Source organism: Physeter macrocephalus, chromosome 6 (genome assembly GCF_002837175.3).
Source record: "Physeter macrocephalus isolate SW-GA chromosome 6, ASM283717v5, whole genome shotgun sequence".
Taxonomy (NCBI): Eukaryota; Metazoa; Chordata; class Mammalia; order Artiodactyla; family Physeteridae; genus Physeter; species Physeter macrocephalus.
In genome coordinates, this window is record NC_041219.1 from 75,552,210 (window position 1) to 75,570,912 (window position 18,703).

Consider the following 18,703-nt stretch of genomic DNA (forward strand, 5'->3'; position numbering starts at 1 on the left):
GAAAATCCCAAGTGTCATCATCTAAATTATCTAAACCAGATGTGGCTGAGACTGGATATGATCCATCCTGGGGCAGAATTCTTCTTCATTGGTACATTTGTCAAACTATAAAACAAGTCATCAACTTCCTAGAATACAGTGGTTGAGCAGGTGTGGGATAGGCATTCCTATTTCAAAAGGGAGAAACTGGAAGTAAAAAAGGGGTCACCAGATCTAAGCAAGTTTGAAAGACAGAAGGGCAAGGTCTGTGATGTTTTAAGCCCTGAGAATAATTCTCTGTGGCTTGATGCTCCACCCTGTGGACCCAAAGCTCCAGCTTAGTGGGCCTCTGGAACTGTGGCTTTGGCTTGGTCACTATCTGGGCCCATGAGTGCAGCTCATTTGCCCACTGTGCTCATGGCTGTGGCTTGTTCACCCTCTACACTCATGGCTTTGTCACCTTCTGTGTCTGTGACTCTGCAGGCCTCTGCCTCTGCACTCATGGCTTGAGCTTCTGCATCTGGGCCCATGGCTCTGTCCTCAGAGTCATCCTCCTTTTTCTTACAGGTAATGCATGTTTGCAGCCGCATAGCACTATCAGCCTGTTTCCTCTTTGTAGAATCCCAGAAATCCAATAGCCTTCTTTTATTTCCTCCCATTTCTGTCTCTTTCAGTCCATCCAGGCTTGCTGGTATAACATTCTTAAAAGCCTGTGGATCTCCTGTGTAAGTTGAGAGGATTCATGCCATTAGACAGGTGTATTCTCCATAGATCCTTTCTGTATAATCCCATTTCTTTTCTGTGGCTTCTGCTGAGATAATTGATTGGATCCATGAGTGACATACCTAATCTCTTGAGCAAAAAATTGTCTAGTCACCACCTCTCGGAGCAAATTCACAAAAGTGAGTTTTCTAATTCTAGCATCCGTTGCAATCTGATAGACCGAGAACCTCCCAGATCTTCAAGTGCTGGTACCTTTTTGCTTAATGTATCCTTTCTCAGTTTTTCTCTCTTCCTCTTGCATTTTACCATGAGCAGCAAGGAGAAACAAGGCCACATCTTCAATACTTTGTTTAGAAGACTGTCACTAAACGTGGAATTTCATCACTTAGAAGTTCTATTTTCTATCCAACAGTAGAACACAATTCAGCTAAGTTTTCTACCACTTCATAACAATAAATAACAACAAAGATCACCTGTCTTCTAGTTTCCAATAATGTGTTCCTCATTTCCTTCTGAGTCTTCACCAGAAGCACCTTTAATATTCATATTTCTACCAATGTTCTGTTCATGACAATATGTTTATTCTCTGGGATGATAGCTTTCTCTACTATGCTCTTCACTTCCTTTGAGCCCTTACTAGAATCACCTTCAGTGTCCATATTTCTAGCAACCATCTCTTCAGAACAGTCTAGGCTTTTTCTGTCTTGCACCTCAAAATTCTTCCTCTGTCCAGTTCCCAAGCCACTTTCACATTTTTAGGTATTTATTAGAGTATCACCCCTGTTCTCAGCACTGAAATCTGTATTAGTTTCCTAAAGCTGCTATTACAAAGTTCCACAAACTCGATGGCTTAAAACAGCAGAAATTTATTCTCTCACAGTTATCGAAGTCAGAAGTCTAAAATCAACATGTCGGCAGGCCTGTGCTTCCTCCAAAAGGTTCTAAGGGGAGAATCTTTCCTTGCCGCCTTCTGCTTCTGCTGACATCTGATGTTCTTTATCTTGAAGCAGCTGAAGCCCATTTCTTCTTCCATCTTCATATGGCCTTCATCCCTGTATCTCTGTGTCTCAAATCTCACTCTCCTTTCTTATAAGGAAACAAATCTTAAGGCTTAGGGCCCACTCTTCATCCAAGATAATCTTATCTTGTGATACCAAAGACCCTATTTCCAAATAAAACTACATTCACAGATACCAGAGCTCAGGATGTGAACATAGCTTTTTTGGGGGGGCGGGGTGTGTCACAGTTCAACCCACTACAAGCACCAAAGATGAATCTCAGTGTCTTTTAAAACGTGAAGGCAAATCATAATACTGCGGGTAGAAACACTCAGAATATGAAGACAAATGACCAAAACATTAAAAAGTGATTTTTATTAAGCCATTTTTCTTTTCTCAATCAAAATGTTAAGTATTTTGAGAAACAGTGTTGTTAGAAAGTCCCTTTCTGTTACCAGAATTAAAATAGAGCCAAACTTTGGAGAGTAGGCTTAAGATGGGAAAAGTCATAAGAAATTAGAAGAATTTTGAAGAGGTTTACATCCTTATTGAATGGGATGATGTTTGTAGATATATACATAAGGCATAAGTCTTTCCCATTAACTGTTGCAAACTGTCTGCTCTTCCCTCTTTTCCTCCCTCCTCCCCATCCCTCCTTCCTTCCTCCCTCCCTCTTTTCCCTCATCCTTTTTGTTTTTTTCCTCCCTTTCTCCTTTCCATTCCTTTCTTTTGTCCTCTGTTTGGCTTGAGTTAGTTTTGAGCATCTGCTTCTCAAGGCACTTTGCCTTTGAAGACTTTAACAAAGTCGAAGATAAATAGTAATTTCTTTTAAATCTGGCGCAGAGTGGAGTTTCTGCCTTTCCTCTTAGAGCAAATAATAAGGTGACATTGAAGTAGCAGTAGGAGTAGAGCCAATCCAATCAACAAATTAGCCAGGAATTTAGCCAAAGTTACGCAAGAGACCGTATTCTCAGGCTTTGCAGGATTTGGCCTTTATTCTTTAACAGATTGTAGTTGGTAGAGGAGATGTTGTGCTAATGGAGAAATGATAATGACAACAATAATGGCACTGTTATAAACATATCATCTTCTCTTATGAATTGCACCTGAGTAGTTATTTTCATCTTTAGAACGAGAAATTAGCTGTGGCCTGCTTATTCATTTCTCATTTGCTAACTACTAATTCTTTCTTAAAAGTTTGGTTTAGACGTGGACATGACATTGCCATGTCTGGGTTTTGTAAGGTAGCATATAGAAAAATCAATTACTTCTGTGCTGGTGTGAACACGTTGTGGGGTTCTCTGTATCTGTTAGAAAACTTCCAGAAGAAGTATGTTTTGTTATCTTGTTTTTGATTGAGAGGAGGCCACAAAGCTGATTGTTCTAGATCTGTGTGCTGATGAAATCCATGAAGTGGTGTTAAGGTGGCCATTAATGGGATAGGGCCAGAGATGAAAATTAATCCTTTGAAAGATTTTGGAAATCTTACTCTAAAGGGCCACACATATTAGGGGTGTCTGTTTCTTTACTGGGTACAGTTTATTATGGCACTAATGCTTTATTTCCATATGTAATATTACTTTATACTTTATGGCACTAATGCTTTATTTCCATATGTAATATTACTTTATACTTTTAGGCTGATTCTTTCATGCTTGTGTTATTTATTTTCCTATTTTATATTTGGCTAAATATTTGACTTCGTCTGTGAAACTAACTTGGTAAGATTTTGAAGGATTCTGTCATGTGTTGTTGTTACTGATTGTATAGGGAAACTAAGAAATGAGATAGAGTGAGGAGGTAAAGATTAAACATTTATTCAGTGGGAAAGACTTATGCTGTGTCATGCCAGTAAAACCTGCTTGCTTTTAGAAACCAACTAGACTTGTTGCAGCTGTCAAATGTGGGGTGAGTGAGAGATGGAGAGATAGTGTTTTGCCGTTTTTGTTCTGTTTTGATAAAGTAGGTGCCTGTGGGATAATCTCATCTACTTTGTGCTTCTCTGACATTTACAGTTAGGCCATGTTGGTATGTTGGATTCTTCAGATTTTGGTGGGAGGATTTTATACCATTTCTCAGTCAGAACCTTTCAGTGCTTTGGTTATCCCACTACCTGTATTTTGATTTCTTGCCCTGCACTTTTCCTTTTGGAATATCTGGAGATGTTTATGGCTGCCTTATCCAATATAGTTGATTAGCTATTTTGTAAGGGATATAATCTTGTGGCTTCAGAGAAAGTGGTAATGAAGCGTGTATTAGAAAACCTTTCTCAATCAAACTATATTAGCTAATTATGTTCTGCTAATTATGTTCCATCTAATTATAGACTTGCTCTTGGCCAAAGAATCTGGAAGGTGAAAAGCAACTGCTTTCTAATAGGTGGAATAGAATGGTTGATTGGACTTTGGAGTTTTCTTTCTCCTTCTGTCCCTCCCTCCGTCCATTCTTTCCTTCCTGCCTTCCTTCCTTCTCTCTTTTGTTAAAGTACTGTAGTAAGTCATTCCAAATACATCAGCCAAATGTTGACTTTTACAATCTTTGTTGGAGAGGATTCTGCAGCTATGCATGGATTAACTTATTAGAGGTGATTAGTATGGGTTCTACTTGATTTCACAATGACCAACGATAATGTAATGTGAATTACAAAATGTTTTTCCCATAAGCTTGGGCTTAAAAATTTTTTTTGTATGAATTGTGATTCAAATATCTGAATTGAGTTTTATCATCAATATAGCAATGAAATTTTAAAGTTTTTTTTAAAACGTTGCTAATTTCTCATTTTCCCATGAAGCATCTATATTTGTTAATTATGTGGTTCCTATTGACATATGTATTTATTCAAAGATAATTTGTCAACACCAAACATGTGCAGGCATATTAAAACTGTTACACCTATGTATATTTAATAACTTCAGCAAGGGGTTGGTATTGGAGTGATTGTGGGTAGTAGAGAATTGATTAGAATGTGCTTCTGATAATGTTTGAAAAGCACCGTACACATTTTTGTCAGACCAGAATTTCTGGTTGACAGTAATGAATTGGTGAATGACTATTTCAAGTTTTACCAAGAGTGACCTGTTTATGTCTTGTTTTCATCAGAAGGAGTGACTTATGACATGTTAGTTATTGCGTTTTATATAGAAAACAAACCTGTTGAGGAGCAGTTTGGAATATATAGTTCAGTCTTTGTCATGATATTTTTCAATAAACATTGGGCTGGCTATCAGAAGATGTGATTTAGGCTTCACCTTGCCCTTATTGATAGCTCAGTGATCTTGAACAAACTTCTTAGCCTCTCTAGGCCTCAGTTTCCTCATTTGTAAAATGCATACATTGGAATAGTTTACCTTTAAAGTCTCTTCTTGTTTAAAAGTCTGTAGTCTTATTTAAGGTGAGAGCATTTTTCTGAATCTTCCCTTTGTAGTGATGGTTTTGGGTTTGACATTTTGAAAGAAAGCTATCATTGTGGTCAAATTTGGTTTTGACCACTTTGAAGAGAGGTTGTAAGTTTTTGGCTCTATATTCTTGAAATAAGAATTTCAGGCCATGTATGACTATTTGGTGATTCCTGTGTTTTTCTTTTGGTAACTGGACAGCCTGAACTGTTACAATGTGGTTGTATGATTCCCATCAGTAACTTTGAAGTAAGCAAAGTGGGTTGATTGATCTAATTTTAGCATACAATATCATAGAATAGCATTAAAAAATTTGGAAGTGTGTTTTAGAAATGATTTAATCCAACTCCCTCATTTAAAAGAAACATGCCCAAAGATGTTAATTAATTAATTAATTAATGTGTTTATTAATTTAAATTCTGGGCTTATATCAGAAAAAGAGCATTGATCATAATCTCATTCATTCATTCAACAAACAGATGTGTGAACCTATTAAGTAGCCTCCTTTTTGGAGACCAAGTTTTAAATACATTTTTAACATTCTTATTATGATGTTAAATAACTCTCTCCGATGAAGAATGAAACACTATTCTCACTTCCCAAATATATTTGGCCTTCAAATCCTATCCATTCAATCTCTTTTTTATTCAGTTCTTATTTATTGAACAGACAATATATACAAGGCACCATTTGAGATATGTATATTCAATGGCAAGTGAAATTTCATGTTCCCAAATTGAACTTAATGTTAGACTTTGAAACCTGCCTAGTTATCTGTCTTTTCCTCACCTTCTCAAGTGCCATAGTGCTAGAGTGCCATCAGTATCTTCCCCAATATATAAGGGAGACTGGCAATGAATAAGTACAAAACAATAAGTAGTGAGAGGTGCAATGATTAAAAATAAAGCATGACTAGTGGACAGTGATGAGTGTGCGCTAGTTTATACACGGTGGGTCAGGGAACGTCTCTCTGGTATACTGGTTTTTGAGTAGTATCCAATGGAAATGAGTGTGGGATATCTGGGGTGAAGAGTATATCAAGCATAGCGAATAACAAGTTCAATAGCCTTATGGTAAGAATGTGCTTATAACGACTTGAGGAAGGCCAATGACAACAGATAGACTTAGGCAGAGAGGGGTATGGCTTTGGGCTATGGGAAGGATTATAGAGTTTATTTGCAGTAATGTGGAAGCTACTTGGGAATTTTGATCAGATGTGTGATATTTCATTGTTTAACAGATATTTATTGAGCATCCACACTGTGCCTGCTACTATTTTAGGTGCTGTGGATATTGTGGTGAACGATTCCTACCATCATAAAAATTACATTCTTTGTGATTGCCCTAAAGTTTTAAAGGACTGTTTTGGCTGCAGCATTGGAGGAAGGGTAGACTCAAAGAGGCAAAGACGTTGGGAAATGATCGTGGTGTGGACTAGAGAAGTAGCAGTGGCAGTGTTGACAGGTGCTCAGATTTTAGATCATGAGATGGAGATATTAGGAGGTTTAAATAAGTAAAATAAATGAACCGATATTTGCAAAGGGTTTAGAACAGTGCCTGGCACACAGTCATATTATTTCAGAGTCTGTTAAAGAAATAAATATAATGATCAAGCCAGTAGGACTTCTGAGGTATTGCATGTGGATTGTGAGGGAAAAAAGGAGAGAAATTAAAAGCGATTTTAGGATTTTTTCTCTGAGCGACTGGAATTTTGGTGGAGGAAAATAAAAGGTTTGACATTGGACATGTTAACTTTGAGATTTCTTATAGATATATGTGTAAAGACCTTAATAGGCAGCTAGATAAATAAATCTGAGGGTCAGCCATGGCAGGGTTGGATATATAATTTGAGTTGTACATTGATAATACTTAAGGTTAACTAGAAGTTGAACAGTTAAAGAAGAGATCTCATCCTCGGGGAACTCCTACATTTCGATATTGGGGCAATGAAAAGGAGCCAACAGGACAGACTGAGAAGAAGAACCAAGTAATGAAAATATTTCAAGAAGGAAAAGGGGTGGATTTGGCATGGTGATTGGCAGCAGCAGAGGCTACATAGTTTTTGAATCTTTCAGATTTTCTTACAAAATTAGACTAAGATAAAGGAAAAAAAATCCATAAATACCATCTTCAAAAGAAAAAAGAGATGACAGTTGTGTTTTATATGTATTCTGGAGCACAAGCTGGTAGAGCTGAACTATTATTGACAGCAACAAGACGTGCATGTCTGTCACATCTGTTCTTGAGTGATGGAGGGGAACATAAATGGGATTTAGGGTGGTCCTGAGGGCCTAGAGACCCAAATATTGACACCCCAAAAGAAACAGTTCTCAATCAGAGTAGAGGAGTTAGAAGACAGATCCGAGGACAACAGCTAAAACTGGCTGAGTGCTCTGAGCCCTCATTTCTTTTGGAAATACCGAGAAAGTACCCTTCTTAAAGTACAGAGGTTCATGGTAAGGGGAATGGTAGGGAGTTGTACAGACACTGAAGGAAGGAGAACGTTCAGATACTGGTAAGGGAGGGGTTCAGGGAAAGCAGATATCAGAAAGTACTGGAGAAGTGGCTACCCTGGAAAAATTTTTAATTACCTTATAATAGCAACAGAAGAGGGAGCCCTAGAATCGTGAAGCTGGGAGAGTTCTTCAGGCTAACCTCAACTCCTATTCAGGAATACCTATGGGTGAACTGGTACGTGGATACGAGAAAAGGATTGTTGTGGAACTGAGTACAACGATGGAAGCATTTGAAGAATAGCATAAATCAGAAGTAGAAAGGTTCAAAAATGAGAAAAGAATAATAAAATAAGAAGATATAGCTGATAGACCAAAAAAAGAATTAGACATAAAAGAAAAAATTCTAAAATGAAGACAAAGCTTGAAAGAATAAAAGAGTGAATGTAATGCTATAGAAAGAAAAAAATAATAAAGCATGGCAAAAAGAAAAATGAAAACTATCACATAAATGAAGAAGGAATTTGAAAGGAATAATTATAGAAAACAAGCAAACCCAATCCAATATGGGTATAACTGGAGTCCCTGAAGAGGAAAACTAAAGAGGTGAAACAGAGCTATATGAAAAATGTAATTCAACCACGTTACAGTAAATAAAAGAAGGCCTATTTTGAAAGTGCACATGTGTACCTGGGAAAATAGACCCCAGTCAATTATGAGATACAGTCTGGTGACTTTAAAGAAAGTATCCTTCAAAAGAACACCTTGGAAGTCTGTAACTACAATGACTCTGCTTTTTGGTTTGCTCAGGATAGTTTTTATTTATCCTAGTTATCCTAGTGCAGTTATTAATAGAAACCCTTTTATTCTCAAAAGTGACTCACTTTGGAAGAGAAATTGTATAGTCAATCTAAATATAAAATAAAGAAAATTAGATCCATGGCAGACTTTTAAAAAAAACACTTTATGCCAAAAAATTATGTAACATAATTAAGATAGTCAAAGAAAGAAAATGTGAATCAGGATTTATATACAGCTAACTGATTTTCGATTTTAAAAGCTGCAAGTGGCTCGCGGTATTCAAAAAGAGAGTGTTATTCTCTTGGTTGTTTATGAGGAATCTTTCACCCCAGTGAATTCCAAGAAGTAAAATTATAAAACCAGCATTCTCTGATCAGAATGAAACAAAATTAGAAATGAATAACAAAATCAAAGAAAAACACCTTTCAGCTTAGAAATTAAATTGACACAAACATACTATTTCTTTCTTGCACCAGTGTGGTTTTTTTTTTGTATTAGGATAAAATTTGCATAATATAAAATTCACCATTTAAAATATTTTAAAGTGTAGAGTTTAGTGTTGTTTAGTATATTCACAGTGTTGTTGTATTGTCACTAGTATCTAGTGCCAGATAGTGTCATCACCTCAAGAAGAAGCCCTGTATGCATTAAGCAGTTCTTCCCTAGTTTCCTCTCCCCCAGCACCTGGCAATTGCTAATGTACTTGCTGTCTCTAGATTTACCTATTTTGGACATTTCATATAAAGTGAAATCATGCAATATGTGGCCATTTGTGTCTAGCTACTTCCACTTAGCATAATGGTTTCAAGGTTCTTCCATGTTAAAGCATGTTATCGTTTCATTCCTTTTATGGGTGAATAATATTCCCTTGTATGGATAATACTTCATTTTGTTTATTTATTAGCTGATGAACATTTACATTGTTTATACTTTTTTTGCTATTGTTAATAATGCTGATATGAACATTTGTGTCCAAGTTTTTGTGTGAATGTGTATTTTCAGTGCCGTTAGGTATATAACTGGGAGTGAAATTTCTGGGACATTTGGTAATTCTATGTTTAATTTTTTTGAGGAACTGCGAAAATGTTTTTCACTGTGGAAACACCATTTTACATTTCAACCAGCAAGGTGTGAGGGTCTCAGTTTCTCCACCTCCTTGCCAACACTTATTTTCTGTCTATTTAATTATAGCCATGCTAGTGGATGCCAGTGGTTTTGACTTGAATTTCATAATGGCTAATGATGTTGAACGTTTGTATCTTTGGAGAAATATCTACTCAAGTTCTTTGCCTATTTTTAAAATTTGGTTGTCTTTTTGTTGCTGAGTTATGAGAGTTGTATACATTCTGGATACCAGACCTTTCTTAGATATATTATTTACAAATATTTAGTGGGTTGCTTTTTTGCTTTCTTGATACTGTCCTTTGATGCACAAAGTTTTAAATTTATGTATTTTAAAATTGTTCACTTGTGGTTATAGTGTCATATTTTTAGAAACTGTTGCCTAATCCAAGGTTACAAAGGTATGCACCTATTTTTCCTACAAGAATTTAATAGTTTTAGCTTTTATATTAAGGAATTTGATTTATTTTGAGTTAATATTTATACATATGTGAAGTGGGGTTCCAGATTTTTCCTTTTGCAAGTGTGTCTAGTTATCCCACCATCATTTGCTGATACGGTTAGTCTCTTGCTATTGAATTGACTTGTTTACTCTTGTCAAAAATCAATTGGTTATAGATGTATAGGCTTATTTTGGGAGTCTCATTTTTATTTTCCACTGGATTCTCTGTCCTTATGCCAGTACCACACTGTTTTGGTTACTTCAGCTTTGTGCTAAGTTTTGAAATTGGGAGGTATAAGTCCACCAACTTTGCTCTTCTTTTTCAAGATTGTTTTAACTACTCATAATCCTTTGCAATTCTATATGAATTTTAGAATGAGCTTGTCTGATTCTGCAAAATAAAGTCACTGGTATTTTGATAGGGATTTTATTGAATCTACAGATAAATTTTGGGATTAACGACATAAGTCTTCCAATCCAGGAACACAGGATGTCTTTACATGTTTTAAGACTCTACAGTGTTTTGTCGTTTGTAGTGTAAAAGTTTTATACATCTTTGGTAAAAAAATATTTCTAAGTATTTTATCATTTTTCCTACTATTGTAAATGGAATTGTTTTCTTTATTTCATATTTGGTTTGTTCATTGGAAGTATATAGAAATACAACTGATTTTTGTCTTGACCTTGTTTCTTATAACTTTGCTTGTTTAGTAGATTTAATAGTGTTTTGTTTATTAGATCTAATAATTTTTTTTTTACAGTTTCCCATATGTAAAATCATGTCTTCTGAAAATAGGGATAGTTTTACTTCTTCATTTCTGATATAATAATTTCCAAGGATGCCTTTTATTTATTTTTCTTGCCTAATGCCCTTGCTAGAATTTCAGTACAATGTTTAATAGAGGTGGCAAGAGTGTACAGCCTTGTCTTGTTCCTGATGTTAGGGGAAAGTTTTTAATCTGACAATATTATGATGTTAGCTGTGGGTTTTTCACAAATGCCCTTTATCAGGTTAAGGATACTGTTTTTTATTCCTAGTCTGTTGAGTATTTTTATAGTGAAAATATGCTTGATCTTGTCACTCTTTTTCTGCATACTGAGATGATCATGTGGGGTTTTACTTTCTTCATTGTTTTAATGTGGTATATTAAATGGATTGCTTTTTGTATGTTGGACCACCTTTGCATTCCTGAGATAAATTACACTTGATCCTAGGTGTAGGGTGTAGTCTTTTTAATATGCTGTTGGACCATGTAACCTGTTTTATATGAATTTGTCATAAATCACTGGTCTCAAGGTATAACAATATGCATCCTAGGAACTGCCTAAGATGTTCTACTATGATGTGAAAAGAAAGTGTCAGAAAAATGTTTCTATTTACTTTTTTTTAAATCTTAAAGACTAAGAAAAACAAAAACTATGTTAATATTCAGCATAGAAATTGATGCTTTTGCCCTCCTAGGTCATTTTATGAAACAGTCACATACCATTAGTGAGATAACCTGACCTGAATGGGAGTTCCAAAGTGATGAGTTGGTAGTGCTGCCCACATGTGTTTGCTTTTTAGTATAATAGAAAGTATGAGCTTGCTTTACCAGGTAATTGGATTTAGCTGCTATGTTATTTAGTTTTTACTGAAACAACTCTGACAGAAATGGGAAAATGACTTTAAAAAGATTGCTGCCATGAGCCATAGATTGATAATCATACCAACAAAAATCAGTGTTTATAATAAGTGCCCTTGTTGGTCCTTTATGTTTAGGCAGTTTGGGGAAAGAATGACTTAGCTACAGAAAGATTCATAAAGTGATATACTGGAAATGGCAATTAGAATTTGATAATGAAATAGAACTTGTGAATAAGTAAGGCATAGTAAATGAGGGGAGCTTATAAATGAGAAAGTGGTGGCAGTAAATGAACAAGAACTGTTGGTGTTATCTTTTCCCTAAATATAGTTAATTTTCTCTCCAAGTCCACTGGGGTGATGGGGTGCAGTCATTCAGGGTCCCAGGCTGATAGAGGCCCTGCTGCTGTTCGCACGTGACTTTAATTGTCATCTTAGGCATTGACATCAGCAAGTAAATAGGTGGAAAAAGGGAATGTGTGGAGGATTGTGTTGGAGGTTTTGTGGTTCAAGCTTGAAATGGTGTACATCACTTCTACCTACCTGACATTCCTAAAATAAATCCCACTTGGTTGAGATGTATTATCTTATTTATGTATTGCTAGATTCCATCTGCTAGTATTCTATGTAGAATTTTAGCTTCTGTTTTCATAAAAGAGATTGGTTCATAATTTTATCTTTACAGATTTTAGTATAAGGGATATGCTGTCTTAATAAAATATGTAGGGAAGTATTCCCTCTTTTTCTATTCTCTGGAAGATTTTGTGTAAGGTTTCTGTTACTTATTTCTTAAATGTTTATTAAAATCAACCTGTTAAATCATCTGGGCTTATGGATTCCTTGGTCGGAAGTTTTATTTTGTTTGGTTTTTAAATTAATACAGGTTCAATTTTTTTTTAACACATATAGGACTCTTCAGAGTTTTTATTTCATCTTTCAGTTTTGTTAACTTGTGTTTTCTCATAGGAGTTTTTTCATTTCATCTAAAATTTCATATTTATTGCTCTAATATTTAATAATATCTTACTGTTTATTAGAAATATCTCTAGGCTTTATAATACCCTGAATTCATGCATAATGTTAGAAATTTTTGTTTTCTATTTTTCTTCATCACTCTGTTGTTGCCATCTTGCTACATTTAATTTTTTTCTTCTTTCTTTGGATTATTTGTTAACAATTCTTCTGTTACATGTATATTTGATCTTTTTACTCTGTCCCATGTCTTTTTAAAGTTTTTTTTTTTTTTTTGTATTTTCCATCACTTATTTCTCTTTCTGCTGTAGTCTCTTTTTTTTCCCTCACTGTCTTTTGGTTCTCTAATCCTGCTTTCTGCTGTTTCACCTACTATTTACCTCATCTATTGCATTGTTAATAATATATTTTTTCTCACTGTAGAATTTCTGTTTTACTAATCCCAGTTCTCTGAAGAAAATCTCTATCCTATCTGTTTTCTCCATTTCTTCTCTATTTTCTTGAATGTATTATTCATACATATTTTAAACTCTGATAAATAATTTCGGAATCACACATGGGTCTGTTTCTTTTGTCTTTTCTGTTTTCTGTATCTTTGGTCTCATCTGTTACCATCTCTGATAATTTTGCATTGAAAGCTGTACATTGTGTTTGAAAAATTGGAAAGGCTCTGTAGGATGTTAACATTCTCTAAAGAGAGGTAAGCCTTTCCTTTCCTAGGAAGGTAGAATGGGGGGTTGATTACCTTAATCCAGTGGTTCTCAAACCTTATTATGTATTAAACTATTGGCATGTGTATGTTACTAGAGAAGTAATGAAAAAAAAAAGGTCCTGGCTTATTGAAGTAACACAGGACCTCCTGCCTCCTGTCTCTAGATCCAGGTCCAGAATTGCCAAATGCCCCAGGGGATAACACCATTGCTGTGTGTTACCTTACCTCTCAGCATGGTTTTCCTTTCTCAGTTATTGTTTCCCTTTAATTTCTCATTGCCACAGCCCTCCAGAATGCTTTTAAACAGAACTTTTTTAAAAAATAGTTTTTCTGTTTGTTTGCAGCTGCGTGCCACAAGCTACTCAATCACTTATGGATGCAAAAGTCAATGGTGTGTTGTTATTTTGTCAAAAGAACAAATCATGGCTTAGTATCTTACTTTCTTTCAGGAAAAACATAAACAAGAATTGGAAGACATGAGGAAAGCTGGTCATGAAGCCCTCAGCATTATTGTGGATGAATATAAGGTAGCGGTTTGAGAGTCTGTTTTCTTTATTCTTTTAAACTTTGGCAAGTGTTAGTAAAAAAAAAATTACACACATAGACATATGCTACACAAATTATAGAATTATAATGTAGTCTTAGTTTGGTATAGAATTCCTTTCAATTGATTAATAAGTGTTCATTGAAAGCATACTTAGATTACAAAGGTAATGCTAGGTGTTGCTCTGCATTTGAGAATTTACAGAATATTGGAGAACACAGGATTGAAGTTCAAAAACAAAATACTGTAGAATTAATTGCTAGATTATTAGCTTTTTTGGTCTTTACTCTGGTTCCACCTATGATAGAAAAAAAAAGTGTGATATAAATCTGAAAATTATTGTCATAGCTTTTTTTCTTAAACAAATTAAATAGATTTGGGTACATTTAAGTAATAATAAAAATTATAATAAATGTCAGTATCAGTGATATATGAAGTATTATTCTGGATAAGCTAAGCCTGCATAAGCTTAATCATTTAAAGTAAATTGAGAGTTTAATGACAAAATTTTTCCCCCCTAAATTTCATGTTACATCATTTTTTTCCATCAAGTAATTAAGGAATACATTCTTGCTGAAATCAAATTCAAAAAATTCTCCCTAGAAGTAACCAGTGTGAATGGTGTGATGTGCATCCTTCTAGAGGTTTTTCTTTATAGTCACACACACATATGTATACTCATGCTGTATAATTTTGATTTGCTTTTAGAAAAATGTTGTTCTACTCAATCTGTTCTTTTTGTTCTTTTGTTTCTTGCTGTATTTACTTGTCAGTATATATTTTCATGTCAGTACATATAAACTTATCCTATTTTTGTCATTGTTCTGTAGTATTCCACAGTGTTTATATATATATGTATATATATGTGTGTATACATATATATACACACATATATATACACATATACAAACGTATATATGCATATACATACACATATATATATACATATATATATATATACACACACACACACCATAATTGGTTTAATTATACCTGTATAAATAGGCATATAGTTTATTTTTTTATTGTTAATTATTACAATAAATGTTTAAAAAATCCTTCTACCAGATGTGGAATATAGACATTTTTTTATTGATTCAGCTTCATTCCTAGACATGATAGAAGTTGATTTCATTTTAATTAGCTGATAATTTAATGTCAAAAAGCTTCCTGTAACAAGTCATTTGGATAAAAGTAGAAAAAGAAGTAGATCCAGAATTTAAGTGAAAAGCACTTTTTTTTTAAATCCAAGGTATTAAAATAATTGGTAGATATGTCTTGGGACACGAAAGGTCATTTTTGTGACCACACTAATATAGAAACTAGTGCCATTGCTGAGAAGGATATTAAAAAATGGCTGGTTTTTACAGCTGTGATTATTGGCTCTTTTTTTATAATGTTGTGAATTTTTAGTTCTACTAATACAAACCAGCTTTACAGTTGTTGAGTTGGGGAAAAGTATAATATCTATTTTGGACCATCTTCTTCTTTTCCTAAGGCTAAGGGTTGGAAGAATTAAAATACTGGAATTTACATAATTCTCCTGGCATATTAAGTGATATATTCTTGGATGAATTTATATTTTACTCATTTATATTTATGAATTCTAAATTAAATGTTTTTTTTTTAAATTGGGGTATAGTTGCTTTACAATGTTGTGTTAGTTTCTACTGTATAGCGAAGTGGAGTTCCCTGTGCTATACATCAGGCCCTCATTAGCCATCCACTTTATACATATTAGTGTATATATGTCAATCCCAATCTCCGAATTCATCCCACCACCCCTCTTCCTCTCCTTGGTGTCCATATGTTTGTTCTCTACATCTCTGTATCATTTCTGCCTTGCAAACCAGTTCATCTGTACCATTTTAATAGATTCCACAAATATGCGTTAATATACGATGTTTGTTTTTCTGTTTCTGACTTACTTCACTCTGTATGACAGTATCTAAATGTTTTGAAAGTACTTACATTGTTGTGTTTTTCTGAAAAGCTCAGCATTTGATATTTAAATTTTTTTTTTGGCTCTAGCTCCACATATTTCCTTTGCTGAAAACGTGTTTATTGTGTATTACTTTCAACACTAGCAATGAATGAGTTTAAAAGCATATGTAGCAACTTTGCAAATATATTTTGCAAATTATATTTTGAAGAAACATAATTGAGAGCTACTCATTTCACCTCTTCTTTGTCTCATGTTATTATGTGACACTCATTTAGAAAGAGAATTTAAAAATTTCAGGCATTAGGTATTACAATTTGCTTTAAAGGATTAGGTATCAAATCATGTATCCTACAAAGTTATATTTATCATATTATACTTGTAGTCAGTTAAAATGCAAACTATATAAATTCTCTTATAGTAGGGAACTTTGGTGTAAATACTTTTCATATAGCTTTCCATATTATTGATTTATTGCTGAGCTTCACATTTTGCACAAAGATATTACAGTACTCTTAAGAGGAATACATCTGATACATTAATTATTGTGTAAAATATTACAACCAAGGTGTCTTAGAAACATACTGACAATCAACTTGATAGTAATATGGAAAAAATAAAGTAACTTAGATAGGAAAAACAAGCAATGTTTTCTTGGTACGTTAGAGGTCTTTATAATGTAAATGTTGATTCATGCCCCATTATGGAACAAGAAAAGAAACAATTTTTTTCCATTATAAATTCATGCGTGAGAAGTTCCTGTGCTAATTGTTTTATTTTGCTTTTCTTTTTTCTTAATATCTTTAAAGATATGTTTTTTAAAACATATAAACATTTTGATGGATGTTTCATTAATCATTAGGTAACTCAAAACCAAACCAAAATACAACTTCTCATTACTATTGCTAGTAGAAGCTTTGTGAACATCACTTTGCATTTATTCATTCCTTAATTCAAGAAATATTATTGACTTTCTTCTTTATGTCGGGACTGTCATAGATACAGCACTGAACAAAATAAAAATTCTTGGTCCAATGGAATATATATTCTACATCCATTCACCTATGCGTACCAAACTTAGGAAGTAAGGAACCTAAAACCACAGCTTTCCTCAATCTTTTGGTTTTCAGTGCTCCACACCCTTGCCTCTCCTACCCATGCAGGCATTTACTCAAATATACAGCTGGATCTGCCACCTTCCTAACACCATTCCTGGTTGCTAGGGAATCTTACATTCTTCTGATTGTCCTGTACTAGATGTGACCAATCATTTTTTCCCCTAACAAGCTGAATTGAGACATTGCTGGGGAGTTTGAAAAAAGGTTTCATTGGAAAAGATAGTGAAAAATGCCAAATAAATAAGATAAAATTTTTTTACTTAGTAAATAAAGAAAAAATTGTAAAATGAAATTTTTTTAACATCTTTATTGGAGTATAATTGCTTTACAATGGTGTGTTAGTTTCTGCTTTATAACAAAGTGAATCAGTTATACATATACATATGTTCCCATATCTCTTCCCTCTTGCGTCTCCCTCCCTCCCATCCTCCCTATCCCACCCCTCTAGGTGGTCACAAACCACCCAGCTGATCTCCCTGTGCTATGCGGCTGCTTCCCACTAGCTATCTGTTTTACGTTTGGTATTGTATATATGTCTATGCCACTCTCTCACTTTGTCACAGCTTACCCTTCCCCATCCCCATATCCTCAAGTCCATGCTCTAGTAAGTCTGTGTCTTTATTCCCGTCTTACCCCTAGGTAGTTTATGACCTTTTTTTTTTTCTTAGATTCCATAAAGGTGTGTTAGCATACGGTATTTGCTTTTCTCTTTCTGACTTACTTCACTCTGTATGACAGACTCTAGATCCAGCCACCTCACTACAAATAACTCAATTTCATTTCTTTTTATGGCTAAGTAATATTCCATTGTATATATATGCCACATCTTCCTTATCCATTCATCTGTTGATGGACACTTAGGTTGCTTCCATGTCCTGGCTATTGTAAATACAGCTGCAATGAACATTTTGGTACATGACTCTTTTTGGTTTTTTTTCTTCTTAACATCTTTGTTGGAGTACAGTTGCTTTACAATGGTGTGTTAGTTTCTGCTTTACACAAAATGAATCAGTTATACATATACATATGTTCTCATATCTCTTCCCTCTGCGTCTCCCTCCCTCCCCCCCTCCCTATCCACCACTCTAGGTGGTCACAAACCACATAGCTGATCTCCCTGTGCCATGCGGCTGCTTCCCACTAGCTATCCACCCTACGTTTGGTAGTGTATATATATCCATGCCACTCTCTCACTTCGTCACAGCTTACCCTTCCCCCTCCCCATATCCTCAGGTCCATGCTCTAGTAGGTCTGTGTTTTATTCCCATCCTACCCCAGGTCTCTTCATGACATTTTTTTTTTCTTAGATTCCATATATATGTGTTAGCATATGGTATTTGTTTTTCTCCTTCTGACTTACTTCACTCTGTATGACAGACTCCAGGTCTATCCACCTCATTACAAATAACTCAGTTTCATTTCTTTTTATGGATGAGTAATATTCCATTGTATATATGTGCCACATCTTCTTTATCCATTCATCTGTTGATGGACACCTAGGTTGCTTCCATGTCCTGGCTACTGTAAATATTGCTGCAATGAACATTGCAGTACATATCTCATTTTGAATTTTGGTTTTCTCAGGGTATATGCCCAGTAGTGGGATTGCGGGGTCGTATGGTAGTTCTATTTGTAGTTTTTTAAGGAACCTCCATACTGTTCTCCATAGTGGCTGTATCAATTTACATTCCCACCAGCAGTGCAAGAGGGTTCCCTTTTCTCCACACCCTCTCCAGCATTTATTATTTCTAGAGTTTTTGATGATGGCCAATCTGACCGGTGTGAGATGATATCTCATTGTAGGTTAGATGAGTCTAATAATTCCTGATGTTTAGCTTTTATCCATTTTCCTTTTTTTGAAAAAGAGTGAGTAAAACT

The 18,703-nt window shown here is 34.7% G+C and overlaps 1 protein-coding gene across 10 annotated transcripts in view; it reads left to right on the forward strand.

Moving 5' to 3' along the window:
• The window catches only part of CCDC91 (coiled-coil domain containing 91), a 393,065-nt gene that overhangs the window by 179,820 nt on the left and 194,542 nt on the right, over positions 1 to 18,703 (forward strand). For all 10 annotated transcript variants that reach the window (XM_055085536.1, XM_055085539.1, XM_055085537.1 and 7 more), the window contains one exon: positions 13,671 to 13,748. In XM_055085536.1, the coding sequence (XP_054941511.1) occupies positions 13,671 to 13,748 (78 nt within the window). The remainder of the gene's footprint in view (positions 1 to 13,670; positions 13,749 to 18,703) is intronic.